Raw genomic sequence first — 14,938 nt, 5'->3', positions numbered from 1 at the left:
AAATCCAATCAAAATCGAACCAAAATAAAAAACACTTTCCTCTAAATGTTGTAATTATTTTGCAATTTTGGATGACATTCCCAAGACTTTTTGATTATTTTATTGCCATTAGTTTATGGCTATTTTTGTATTCATGGAAGCAAGATGAAAAGCAAATCTGAGTTAAAGCTATGACACTAAAACTCACCTTGGTTTTCTGTTTCAAGAGTGCACTGACTTCCTCTTTAAATCTCTTATTACGGAACAGTATACATGCTTGCCTTTCTCTTCTTTCATAATCAGGATCCTGAAAAATATGTATTAATGTTAAATGTGAAATATTAAATATTTCCCATGAAGTATTCAATAGTTATATAACCTCTACTTACCTCAGTATCCCATTCTATTTCAAGATCCTCATCTGTGATATGATAATTCCTGGCAAAATTAGAAAAGTCATTCAAAATTAAAAACATGATAGGTCTGTTTACAGGTGTAGTAAATATTTCTAAAGGAGTTAATAATGTAGCAGCTAACTCTTTGAACTCCTCGGGTTCGATGATATCTGTTTTGGTGCAGATGAAGGTGATGTTATGACACTCTCCTCCTCCAGCAATGTTTCTCAGTGATTCATCAAAGATCTTGTCAGCAACTTTCTCAGACAGGGCACGGTTCATCTCACTCACAATCCAGACAGAGGAGCACTGGCTGAGACACTGTGGGATTAAAAATTATTTTTGTGAGTTTTAGCATTGCCCTTGGAAAGGGGAACTGGTTGGCAAGACCTGGATGTGTTCTTATCTCCCCCACTAAACTGACACAGTGCAGGGTCCATTGTATGGGCTCTTGAAAACACCTGAACAATCAAATTAGACAGAATTCATGTAACAACAGATTAAAGTATGAAACACTGACAGTACCTCTTTCCACATCTCACTTCTGTGTTTACTGACATCTCCGGCCCCAGGCAGGTTCACCAGCACAATCCCCTCCAGTAGAGCTGGAGACTGTGGCAAGGAGATGGTGACTCGCTTCACAAGAGGCCAGAACTGCTGCTCTGCTTTTTTATCACTTCGAATGTAGAATTCAATGCTTCGAGACAGTTCTTGGGCCTGGAGAGAGGTTTAAAGAGCATGAATATTCATTAAAATACACTGAAATATATCATTTTTATCAAAATATGCGGATATTCTGTGAAAATATGGACTTGTCCTTCACTCTGAGGTGAAGAAGTGTTACTGTACATGAGACTCACAGTGTCAAACTTCATAGTCTTCGTGCCAGTACCCGAAATCTTAGAAAACTCTTTGGCCCCCACCAATTCACTGTAACTTTTCTTCAGTCCCTCTTCTCCATACATGGCTTTGATCTTTTCTCTTGCCATTTCTACCATTTCATCATCTTCTGCAGTCTTTTGTTGGTCATTTTCTTTTTTGAGTAATTCCACCAGGAATTGTAGTTCTGATTTCCAGTCCTGAAATAATCATTTGTTAATTATCAACCTGTATTACCATTCTGTCTACAAGAGATGTTCTATGCACTCGATGTAATGTATAAGACTACATAAAACATAATGGTGTTAATTTGTTTACAGAAGCCATTCATGGTTGAGTTTCTATATTAGCCTACATGTCAATGCTGTTAATTCTATTTCTTTATGTTTTGTAACTGTGAGGACTGTATGAGAATTGCAGCGTTATAATTAATTTCCTGTTTTGTGTTCATTTGCTTACCTCTGGGCTGATGAATGCAATATCAGCTTTGTATTTGCTGGAATCTGTATTGGCTTGCACATGCACAAAGACTGATGTGCAGACATGCAGGCTTCCTGAAGGCAGAAGCTGGTTTTCATTTACAAGTGCATTGATCAGTGAGCTCTTCCCTGCTCCCGTCTTCCCAAACAGTCCAATGTAAATTTTCTCTTTTTGGTCATATTTTTTTAAATCTGAGATCTTCTTTCTGCAGGGTAAGGACAAACATCTTCATTGGATAGATACAATAACTTTGGGCTAAATGAATGTTACTTGTGTTCACAAAAAGTACTGAAGTTACAGACAGCATTTGCACAACCACATGTGATCTAACTTTACCTGCCTAACAAGCTATTTCAAAAAGTGAAGGAGTTTTGTGACAGCTAAACCACTGCCACATGTGAGTCTGTCACAGATAAGATGCTTATAGGTAAATGATTCATCTTGTTTTAAAAAACAAAATAATGTATTGTTGGTATTGACAAAGTAACAACCTAACAAGTTCAAAACTTGTGCTGTTCATTGATCGCAGAATTACATTGACTTTTGACTATTGACTTTTTAACTGTTCACACATGTAATGAGTTCCAGATAAAAGTATAAATTGTTAGGGAGCAGCTGAATGGCTCGTTCAGTTTAGGCCCCGCACCACACTGTGGTGCATGGATGAACCTCACTGCCTTGGATAGAACCTGGACTGTGCCTGTGCTCACAGTGCTCCATAGCGGTTGTATAGGAATTATGTCGCCCAGGGCATGAGAGGGTTCAGTCAGTTCACAGTCCATGTTTCATCAGTATCTACAGTGTAATAAAAATTATTTTTCCTCTTCCTGATTTCCTCTATTATTGCACATTTGTCAAAATGTGATATTAGACAAAGGGAAACTGAGTTAACACAAAGCACATTTAAAAAATTACTTCATTTATTTACTGAAAAAATGCATCAAACACCAATATCACCCCTGTGAAAAAGTAACTCAATAAACCAATTAACCAAAATTAATTGATAATTAGATTCAGCTGATTGAACGAGCCAGGCCTGAATGCAGCCATGCACCCTGTTGAATGTAAACCTCACCCATATAGCGTGTTAGTTTGTAGTCCTAAAATCCGGAAGTAAGTTCGTTTTTTTGAACCCATTAATACCACCACCATGGATTTCGAAGCTGTTGTGTGCTTTTAAAAAGTAAGTTGCTCACAAGTTGATATACTGAAACTACAACAATGGTCGCTTTCTGGGAACCGCCACTGAAGTTTCCATACTAGACCGTCTGCATGCAATAACCTTTGTAGTTTCAACATAGCAACTTGTTAGCAACTTACTTTTTGAAAGCACATAACGACTTCTAAATTCACGGTTGAGATATTAATGGGTGTAAAACGTGAAACTCTCTTTGCCATATGTTAACCATAGACCTTATTTTCAACTGAAAACTAAATGCGTATGGGAAAAATGAATTGGAAACTTGCTGAGGAACCCATGGCGGAAGTAAGGTTGAGGCCAAAAGTTTACATACGCCTAGGCTAAAGATATTCAAACTCAGTTTTTCACGACTCCACACATTTCATTTATTTTAGCAAGTCAATTAGGGCATCTACTTTGTTCATATCAGAGGTAATTTTAAAACAACTGATTAGAGACAGATTTATTTCAGCTTTAATTCACAATTCCAGTGGGTCAAAAGTTCACATATACTTTGTTAATATTTGGTGGCATTGCCTTTTAATTGCTTAACTTGAATCAAACGCTTGGAGTAGCTTTCCACAAGCTTCTCACAATACTTTGCTGGAATTTTTGCCCATTCTTCCTGACAGAACTGGAGTAACTCAGTCAGGTTTGTGGGCCTCCTTGCTAAGACACACCTTTTCAGTTCAGTCCACAAATTTTATATGGGATTCAGGTCAGGGCTTTGTGATGATCACTCTAATACTTTCTCTTTGTTTTTGGTTTTGCCATTTGGTTGCAACTTTGGAGGTATGCTTAGGATCATTGTCCTGCTAGAAGACCCAGTTGCGACCATGTTTTCCCTTTCTAGCTGATGTCTTGAGGTTTTGCTTCAGTATTTCTAGATAATCCTCCTTCCTCATGATGCCATCTATTTTCTGAAGTGCACCAGTCCCTTTCCCAGCAAAACACCCCCACAACTTGATGCTTCACAGTTTGGATGGTGTTCTTCAGATTAAAAGCCTCACACTTTTTCCTCCATACATTTTGCTGATCATTATGGCCAAACAGTTGAATTTTTGTTTCATGTGACCAGAGAACACTCCTTCAGATGGCTAGGTCTTTGTCCTGGTGATCACCTACAAACTTCATTCTGTCTTTAATTGATTGTTTTAAAATTACAAAGTAGATGCCCTAATTGACTTGCCAAAATAAATGTATGGTAACATGAAATGTGCAGAGTTGTGAAAAATTGAGTTTGAATGTCTTTAGCCTAGGTGTATGAACTTTTGGCCTCAACTGTAACTCCCAAGTTGGCCTACAAGAAGACGTCATCACTGTAACACTATTGAACCTTACCATCAGAGTGAAGTGGTCACCACTAAGTTCCTACAACCACACTATCCCACGATCAACGGAAATTGCGGAAGAGATGAGAAAAAAAGTTGCTGAAATGTATCAGTCTGGAAAGGGTTACAAAGCCATTTATCTCTAGATAGAGAACACTTGTAAGAGTGGTGAAGAGAATGATCCAAAACACAAAAAAGCAAGTCCACATCTGAAAAGAAACTAAATTTAAGTTTTGGAGTGGCCTATTCAAAGTCCTGACTTGAACCCAATAGGGATGCTGTGGCAGGACCTGAAACGAGCAGTTCATGGAAAAAAAAAACCTTCCAATTTGTCTGGATTAAAGCATTTCTGCTAAGAGGAGCGATGTGAAAGACTGATATCAAATTATAGGAAGTGTTTGTTTTCAGTTATTGCTACCAAAGGTGGTGCAACCAGTTATAAATGTTAAGGGGGCAATTTCTTTTTCACATGGGAGATGTGGGTGTTTAATAATAATTTTTTTCATTAAATAAATGAAATTATAATCTAAAAAATGTGTTGTGTTTACCCAGGTTCTTTTTGTGTAATATTATATTTTGTCTAAAGACTTAAAACCATTCAGTGTAATAAATATGCAATAACAGAAGACATCAGGAATGTAGAAAATACTTTTTCACAGCACTGTAGGTGCCTGCACTGGTCACTCAGGTGACCATGGACTGCATGGTAAGCCACCTATGAAAGATTTGCCTCTGACTCTTTAAAGAAAAGAAGTAACTGATGACACCATCTGCGGTTGCAGATAACTGGACATTCCAAATTTAGGTGGGAATTAGATAATACAGCCTCACATTGCTTGTTGAATTTATCTATTTAAAAAAAAAATATATATATATTGTTTTATAACACAAGAACTTATTACTTTAAGTCTTTCAGAAATTGCTTGCTCTGTCCCTTCGTGCAGGAAACACCTTTGAGTTTGTCATAAACCTCAGATATGGTTTGTTTTCCATCTTCTAATGCATCTTCACCTGTTAAGATACAGTGGGAATCACTGTGAAAAACATGCATTATATAGTTGAATTTGACAGATAAAGGGAAAAACAACAGTGTTCTGACGGTGAAGGGTTCTGGTGGTTCTGTACTGATATGGGCTACATTTTGCTGCCATGGGCTGGGAAATGTTTGGAAAATAAATGTATTAGTCCTAGTCTACAGATTTCTCAATGTTTATTTATTTTTATCTCTCTTATTTAAACTTCAATATGAACAGGTACTCAGGATTTTTTTTCAGATTTGTATTATAAAAATAAAAAAATGACACCAATGACATTCAAGAAAATGTGGGTTTCTATAAAATGTAGGTAACACTCTTATGCTGGTAATCAATTTGCCAAAGCCTGTGAAAAATGGATGTTTGGGACATGTATGTTTTTTTAATCCAGTTTCCGTATATGGTCATTTTTTGATCTAGCTTAGTACCCTTGAATCTTATCGAATTAGCACTAATATAAGATATCAATAGCTGAGTTCAATATGAGGTACTGTAAGTTAAGACACTCACATTTTAAGAGAAGTTCTTCCATCTCATATGAAAACACAGTCTGTCCTTTATAATTCAGCTTTTTCCTCTTTGATTTCAGATCGTCTTTTCCACAGTGCTTTCGTTTACCTTTTTGAGGACCTGGAAAAGTGTGTGTGTTTGAAGGGGTGAATGAAAACAAGAATTTATGCATGTATGTTTATGAAAATGACTTCTGATCATGTAACAGACACCTTACTACACATATATTCTCATAAACTAGTAACTCTGCAAGCATCTGTAAGCATTTACCACACAGAAATTAATTTACAGTATATTAGCAGGCTCTAAAAAATCTAAGACTCTTGAGAAACACAGGAAACAGTTTGTCCAGTATTCATAGTGCCTTGTAATGTTACATAATTATATCCTGTTTGAATGCCTCCAAAAACTTCACTCACACTTCATGGATTCTTCCACTTGTCTGTCAGCTGGTCCCTCTGATCTTTCCTCACCATCGTCCAATCGCTGCTGTCTTGCTTTAAGAGAACATTGAAAGCTTTATGTCAGGGCCTTGAAATAAAACATTTTTTTCATGGTAATGTAAGTTTGTTCATGAAACTGCTGTCAATTTGCTGTTTCACAACTGCTTGATATTTTTCTGTCCATGCTGAATTCTTAACTGGTGAAAATTATGTAAAGAAAAAACATCAAAATATTTATCTTACAGTAAGAGATAATGTTAGCTAATCTTCTCACTTTTCAGCAAATTCCAGTATTTTACTGGAAATTCTCTGTAGTTGTGGTGCCTTGCTAGATCACTCTGGTAAATCTACATAATACTATTTCATCATCGCACTTTCCCCATTTTTACTTTTTAAAAATCCAGCAGTAATATCAAATATTCAGGTCATGTCAAATGGCCAGTGGCCAGCATTTCACTTATCTTCACAGGCACTGTAACTGAATTATCACAAAGTACAGGGATTGAGAGGGACTGTATCTTATACTGGCAGTGATGAAAGTATGTGATAACAGTGAATTCTTTTTATATCTTTGACAATACCCCTCAGCCCTCTTCATCAGTTTATGAAGTTTCTGACAAAATGCCTTTGTTCCAACTCAAATTAATTCCTAGTAATTTCACAATAACACGATCATATTTTATTTCATAATACATTTTCGAATGGCTTTGTCATTTCACAATGACAGTTTTCTGAATGGCTTACTTCTGAATGTGCTTTTTTTCCAAACTCCTTTTTGGCTGGACCGCAACAGCGGGGTCAACCCTACAAATGCGAATGTCTGTGACTGAGTGACTGAGTGATCAAGTGCTGAGTGACTGAGTGATGAAGTTACACAATTGGTCGGCCGGTCCAGCCATATACTAGATATACTAAATAAATGGAATACAATGAAAATCATACAGAAGCTAGTTTTAACTAGCGACTAGTAAACGAAGTGCTGTTATTTAGATCCAGCAATTACATGTTTGCTCAATTGTTTATTCCTTATTCAGCTAACTAGACAACATTAACTAGGAACATCTCTGATTAAGAACCTGTTGCCTGGTAGGTAGCCAGCTAGCGGGGCTAATGCTGCCATATAACCCACTCGCAGTTTCTGACAAGTAGGGTTGATAAGCCGTGTCCTTGGCTGTCTCCTTGAACACTGACAGAAGCTAGAACTAGTTAAGAATACTTGGTAAGAACGCTTCCTATTAAGTCTATTGCTTGCTACCTAATGCTGTTAGCCACCCCATTCGCAGTTCCTGGTTAGCGCTTGGTCTTCTTGACTGTTTCTTGGAACGCTGAGAAAGTTAGAAAGCTAGTTTTATCTAGCAACTGGCAGTGGAAAACCTGCTTATTTTGGTCCATCACGCAAGCTTTTGGTTAACTTTTTTATTGCTCTTTTTGTTTTCACCCACATAGTGCAAAACGGAAAATCCCACTGGCTAAAAAACCCTGAAAGTTGTTTACTTGTCATGTGTACAGAAAACATCTGCATCATACAATCAGGAGATGCATTGTTTTTCCCCTTCTAATCTGAATGTTATAATATGGCAGCACTGACAGGAGCATAGGTAGCAAACCAGAGTTGATTGACATCTGCTCACAGATTCTAAGTAAGACCAAGTAATCGATCGCAAATGATTACTGGTGTTGATTGACAGGATGTCTTACCATTTTGAAGTCTCATTATGACATGAAAAAGGGAGTTCGGAAATAAAAACGCAATTCAGACAAGTCATTCGGAAAAGTGCCATTAAAAAACAAAAAAAAAAAAACATTTAGAAATACATGTTATTATGAAATAAAATATGATGTTATTGTGAAAAGGACAGTCATAAGGTTAAAATTATTTATTTTTTGAAATTATTTGCCTATTTATGTATTTATATATATACACGTATTTGTTTATATTTAATACTATATATTTAATATTATACCCATTTATTTAATTATGTATTTTGGCACATTTAGTCCTCCATGCTTTTTTGACTAGCCTATACCACTTGTAAGATTAAATTCTAATTGGTGAAATGTGATTTTTAAAAGTGGCTAACATTGTTATAGTGGTATTTGTAGTCCATGTTGCCATATGACTACTAACTTTTGGTTGTACTGGTGTCTTGGAAATAATTTACAAAGCATCCAGTTTTTATACACATTTGTACAGTACCTACATTCAATTTGCCGGACAACCAAATCACTTTAGCCCTCCTTCACTAAATCATATGAATACTATCTATTTTACTTACCACATTTATATGGCACCATATTTAGTCCATGGTTTATTGTATAAAACTCTCTGATCCAGTAGAGTTCCCTCTCATTTAGTGCTTCAGAACCAGTGACCTGCTCAATTGGAAATAGAATCAGATCTTCAAGAGAATGGTCATGGTTGTTGAAATGATCTGAGATTGGCCGATGCTGGCGATATCTGATGGAGCTTCTGTGCTCGGTGAATCTTCTTTGGAGTGTGGTTGCAGTCTTCCCAACATACTGCACTGGGCATTTTTTGCACTGGATGATGTAGATGACACTTGGTGTCTTGCAAGTCAGATGTTGGGTGATGTTGTACTGTTTTCCTGTAGCTGTACTCTGAAATTTATCAGTGCCCTTCGTTATTTGCCGGCAGCAGAGGCATCCCTGGGAATTACACGTGTCAACACCCATGCAAGTGCCTGCAGTCCCGGAAGAAGGACCTGCTTGAGCCATGGGAGCAGTCTCTGGAACAGTCTCCTCTGTCCTGTGTTTCTCTGAGGGGAAGATGGGGTGAAAGAAAATGATGTATGTTCGTAGTTCCACATGGTGTTCGTTATGACTCACCTTTCTTTGTCTATTAAGCCTAAACTGTGAAGCTAATTACATTTTTTAAACATTATTTACATTACGAATACGTATTTTTTTATATTGCTGGAGCTTATAGTGACAGTATCACCTTGAGTCAATCAAAGAGATTCAGTCAAACCGCCCAAAGTCAGATATGCAGTACCGTACTGTATTTTATAACAACCAATATGACAGTATCTAGTTACTGATAAAGTATGATCTCCATCTTATTTTCCAAAACTTATTTATCTCGAGTTTACAGGGTCGGTCAATATTACCCCTTAAATAATGGGTAATACTGAAGTATTGGTAATGCTGATACAATTAGCAGTCAATTAACAGGTAAAGAAAGTCCTATTTACATCTGCCTTGGCTTAAGGATGATAATTGTGACACATTTAGATTTCTAATTTGAACTGTAATTACTGAATTATTTTTTGTTTAGCAGAATCACGCTGTCATATTGGTTGTTATGCAATACAGTATGGTACTGTACATCTGACTGTTGAGACAGGAAGTATGTTTTCTACAGGGCGGCAGTGTAGCACAGTGGGTAAGGAACTGGGCTTGTAACCGAAAGGTCGCAGGTTCGATTCCCGGGTAAGGACACTGCCGTTGTACCCTTGAGCAAGGTACTTAACCGAAATTGCTTCAGTATATATCCAGCTGTACAAATGGATACAATGTAAAAATGCTAAGTAAAAGTTGTGTAAGTCGCTCTGGATAATAGCGTTTGCTAAATGCCTGTAATGTAATATTTTGATTGGTTTGGTTTAAGTGAAGGTCTTAAGAGGCATGGGTCATGAAGGAAATATTGTTACGTTTGAGGACAGCAGGAGATCAGCTACAAGCTAATAAACACACTTGCGTTTCAAATGTGTCTGAGAATTGATCAGCATTATGAGTATGTTTGGTTAGCACAAAAATTTAAGTGCAACAATTGTGTTATGATCTGTTATTTGTTGCTCATGTCTGTTTATGACTAGTGTAGGAGCCTTTTATGAACTTGTGGGTTATTGTAAATGAAAATTATTTATAATGAATGAATTATGAAAATGTAACTGTTGTTTGTACCAGTTTTTGGAAATAGTTTACAAAGAGTAAAGCATTAATTTTTTGTACACTGAAATTCATACCTACATTCAATTTGCCAGACAACCAAATCACTTCAGCCCTCCTGCTCTTAATCATATGAATCCAGTATACAGTACTCACCAGACCTGGGTCAAATACACATTTGAAGTATTTTAATCACTTTTAAATAGTAGTAGTTTCGGTGGTGTGCCCTCAGTATTATAACTCGCTGACATCACATCGAGGGCAACTCACAAAGATTGTACAAAGAACTCTGGGATACCCCCTTCAGCATGAAGCCTACATTGTTGCTGGCTCAATCATTTCTGTTGTCTATCACAGTATAAGATAAGATAAGATAAGATAAGATAAACCTTTATTGATCCCCGGAGGGAAATTCAGGTGTCTTAGCAGCAACAGCAGTGAGATGAAACACAGGAAAGGTACAGGGAAGAGTTGGAGTCAAGAGTATAACGGGTAAGGAGTTGGTCTTGTAACCTAAAGGTCACAGGTTTGATTCCCCTGCTGTTGCACCCTTGAGCAAGGTGCTTAGCCTGCACTGCTTCAGTATCCAGCTGTTATAATCGGATACAATGTAAATTATTTGTAAAATGTGTAAATCACTCTGGATAAGAACGTCTGCTAAACGCCTGTAATGTAAACGTTTTTAATTTGTTTTTTTATAAGGCTCTAAATATTATTCAAAAAAGTATTTGGTTTCCCAAGAAGGTATTTATTTAAAGGAATGTATTCTTTAAATACTATTTGGGAAATATTTGGTTTCCAATGAAAATATTAAATAAATCAAATACAATGTATTTCATGTGTAAATGTATTTAAAATACTTCAAATATGCATATAACTACATTTAACAACATACATACGGATTTGTATTTGACCCAGGTCTGACACTCGTAGTGAAGCAGTCTTACCACATATATTTGGCATCAAATTTAGTCCATGGGCCATTGTTGCAAGCTCTCTGATCCAGTAGAGTTCCCTCTCTTTTAGTGCTTCAGAACCATTGACCTGCTCAATTGGATATACAATCAGATGATCAAGACAATGGTCATTGTTGTTGAAATGATCAGGGACTGGCTGACGTTGCTGATTTGTGATGGAAGCTCTGTGTTCTTCGACTGTTCTCTGCAGTGTGGTCAAAGTCTTCCCAACATACTGCACAGGGCATTTTTTACACTGGATGATGTAGATGACACTTGGTGTCTTGCATGTCAGATATTGTGTGATGTTGTAATGTTCTCGTGTGGCTGTGCTCTGAAATTTAACAGCACCCTTCCATATGTGCCCGCAGCAGCGGCATCCCTGGGAATTACACGTGTCAACACCCGTACGAGTGCCTGCAGTCCCGGAAGAAGGACCTTTTTGAGCCATGGGAGCAGTCTCTGGAACAGTCTCCTCTGTCCTGTGTTTCTCTGAGGGGAAAATGGGGTGCAATTAGGTTTCAGTTGTCGTTTCGAAATGTACAGCCAGGTTTCAAAATGTTGTTTTCACCGATTGCCTAGGCAGGCTATAAACATTTAAATGTCATCAATAAGAATCTCTTATAACATCCAATTGTATTGAATTTGCATACTCTGTGTGAATGTTAAGACTGTTAGTTGTACCCCCGCTGTGTTCCTTTTTTCCCCTCCCACCGGGTTAAATGTAACATTTCACTCCCGGTACTTTCTGTCAAATTTCTATGGAATGGTATGAAACAGAAGTTTCATTATGGTATGTAATCATAGTCGGGATGTTGGTGGTTTGTATTAAAAATGATAATCTGGTTGTAGTTACATTTTCAGAATTCAGCCAAATACGAAAACTGTTCGTTATTTCCCCGATCTAGCCTACACTAATACCTATACAGACAAGAGATAGCCAGAGATTTGAGACTGGCTAACATAGCAGAAAAAGCTAGTCCTGATTATTTACTCTTTCACATGGATGCTTTGACAATTTGCTCCAGTTAGCTGCATCACAGAGGTTGACCCTTTAGTGTTCAGCAGTTTGGAGGAAGTGGCTCATTGCCTGAATGTTTCGCACAAATATTCAGATTACACTATATCAGTTGGATGCTCTTCTCACATACTGCCTGTAGAAGCTGTGGAGTTATTTAAGTTATTTATTAGCTGGTTTTTCTGTCCTTGACATTGCAGCTATTTTGTGGTTGGTGAGAGGGCCAAGAATGGCAGAGCATGGCATATGGTCAGTCTGAGGTCTTTAGGGCAACAAGCCTCCTATCGAGTAAAGTTTGCCTAGATGTACGAGTGCATCCTAACTGAATTTAGGCTACTGTTGTATGGTGCATGGCTCAAGTTTGGACCGATCAGATGTGTTATCTAGGAACTGCTCCTGCCTGCACCGACCTACTACTCTCCCTCTCTGGACTCGATTGCTATGCCTGAATATAAAAGCAGCGCCTCCTCATTGGCATATGGACAAAGAAATGCAGAAATAAATAAATAGAAAATACATTATGAAAAAATAAATGAATCAAGAAATAAATACGGAAATAAATAGACACAGAAATAAACAAATAAAGAAATAAGTAAATAAATAAATGTATAAATATCCACTTATGTCAAAATTTTATTCATTTATATATGTGGACATTCATTTATTTTTACATTTTTCTTGCATTTATTTTTGGGTCATTGATTTATTTTATTTTTTGTCCTCCATACTGCCATACAACCAACATTTTCAGACAGCAGCGAGTTTACTGCGTATTGGGGAACTTCTTGGTTGGGTTTGAACCACACCTGTAATGCCCCCAAATCTTTGACTGACAGGTCTTACCTTTAAAGTGAAAATGTAAAGGAGGGATTGTATATTCAATTTGAATTTCTGCAGGGTTTTGCGTGACCATGCGAAAATTATAAAGCGAACGAACGCAATGCCATTACATTTGGTCACCCTTGTGCCACAAAAACATGAATATTAAATGGTAAATGGCCAACTGAATTATCGTTTCATTTTTGTCATTCATAATGAGTTTACAATCAAACAAATTGCTATTTCAAATGTGGTTTTTCATTTCCACTTAAATTATGACAGGGTTGTATCGTAGAGGGCTACAGAAATTGTTTATGAAATGGACTTCTCATTTACATTTTTAAATCGTCAGATAGCCTATAGTGCGCACATTAACCAGAGGAGGGATTGAATTTTCATTTGAATTAGCCTATGTAATGTTTTTGCGCCGATCGAATGAAAACGAAATGCAATTGCCGATTTGTATTTTATTTGAATTTTGGCGCGGATATGCTTCCATAATTTTGCAGACCAACCAGCATTTCTGACTGTTGAGACAGGAAATATGTTGACTGATATTTTAAACTTTCCAGCCCAAGAAGTTTGACATACAAATGCATTTGCTAAATATAAAACAAGAAGTACTTATCACAAACAATAAAAATTGAGTTACATCAACACACCTAAATTTGGCTAAAACAAGAGAGTATTCCCGGAGTGTGTAGTTAAGCACACTCTACGTTCCGCCCTCCAGGCAACGTCTCATCATCTCTACCACTTCATCTTTAAAAAAATATTTTGCCATTAACCACCAGAAGTGTAAACCTAGAGCCACTGAATGAACACTGTTTTGGAGACAGCCAGTGTGGGTTACACATCCCAGGTTATATAACCGGTTGGAACGATTTCCTTATATCCCAATACAGCAACGTGCTATCTATATTGTGTAATAATTATGCATTCAGGAGCTAAATATTTGACCGTTGAGGGACTCACCAGTGTTTCAACGAAAGGACAAACTCACGGAATCTTCACTTGTTTCTCAAGCCTTCCAATGAGTTTGAAAGGAAGGTTCGCACCTTAATCATCTACTTCCTGTCCGGTAAGTTTCGTTTTCTACAGCACACACCAGGTGTTATCAGATTTGAAAACAGTGAACCCAACTACAGCCTCAACCCCGCCCAGACATATTTTCTCCTGACGAACATGAACGTGTTTATTTAATTAGCACTTGCAAGCTCACAATATGGAGGAATATTTCGGACAAAATTAAATAAATAAATACACCATAAAATGTGGGCATAAATAATGAAATATGGCACGAAATGTACGCATGTATTTATTCATTTAATTGTTTACTTATTTCAATGACGCTACGTGTGCGACGTATTGCTTGAAATTAAAACCGTCACTTTCATCCATCAAAGTTGGGAGGGCGAGTACACAAAACACAGGAGGTTTAGTGACAGGTTGAGTATTTCTGAGAGACTCGCCTCTAGTGGCTACAGCCCACAGCAATCCAGCGATGAGCGATAGGATTCCCAAGGCAAACAAAGCGGGCGGTCCGATACGCAGAAAAAGTTTCCCACAATTACTCCGCGAGACGCGGCTAATTTGATTCAAGAGACACTGAATTCCTCGCAGGTCGCTTCAGAATCAACTCCAGAATTATCTTTTGTAAATGTACCGTCTGTTCACTCCACTACTCCTGAGGTGGGTTCAAATTCAGCGAACAATGCGAACGTTTGCAAACTATTTCAAATTTTTTTCCGTTAGCATTGTGTTCGCCACGAACGTTCGTCTCTCTTCGCTGAATTTCAACACACCTCTGGTCAAGCTAATTTCAGTGGTCCCGAGCTAGATTTTCAGTGTGCTAAAATGGCTTTTTCAGGCACCATCCTTATGCTAGCTCAGCCTGATGCTCCAGCGCCCTATGTTCCTTCCTTCTTTGCTACATGTCAGAAATTCAAATGTGTTGCTTCTTTTATTCAACAGCACAGGTAGCACGGTTATTAGCACCATATTG

At 37.5% G+C, this 14,938-nt stretch overlaps 1 protein-coding gene across 1 annotated transcript in view; it reads right to left on the bottom strand.

The window, feature by feature from the left end:
- Positions 1–13,790, bottom strand: part of LOC118235000 (nuclear GTPase SLIP-GC-like) — a 128,753-nt gene extending 114,963 nt beyond the window's left edge. The window contains exons 1-10 of the mRNA XM_035431952.1: positions 13,748–13,790; positions 11,088–11,588; positions 8,508–9,008; positions 6,208–6,285; positions 5,789–5,908; positions 5,147–5,255; positions 1,713–1,938; positions 1,235–1,453; positions 900–1,091; positions 517–695 (exon numbers count right to left, since the gene is read on the bottom strand). Of these exons, the coding sequence (XP_035287843.1) occupies positions 517–695; positions 900–1,091; positions 1,235–1,453; positions 1,713–1,938; positions 5,147–5,255; positions 5,789–5,908; positions 6,208–6,285; positions 8,508–9,008; positions 11,088–11,588; positions 13,748–13,790 (2,168 nt within the window). The remainder of the gene's footprint in view (positions 1–516; positions 696–899; positions 1,092–1,234; positions 1,454–1,712; positions 1,939–5,146; positions 5,256–5,788; positions 5,909–6,207; positions 6,286–8,507; positions 9,009–11,087; positions 11,589–13,747) is intronic.
- Between the last annotated feature and the right edge of the window lie 1,148 nt (positions 13,791–14,938).

The sequence above is a fragment of the Anguilla anguilla genome, chromosome 1 (genome assembly GCF_013347855.1).
Source record: "Anguilla anguilla isolate fAngAng1 chromosome 1, fAngAng1.pri, whole genome shotgun sequence".
Lineage (NCBI taxonomy): Eukaryota > Metazoa > Chordata > Actinopteri > Anguilliformes > Anguillidae > Anguilla > Anguilla anguilla.
Note: the sequence above shows the minus strand (reverse complement) of the source record. Positions and strands in the feature narration are given on the sequence as shown.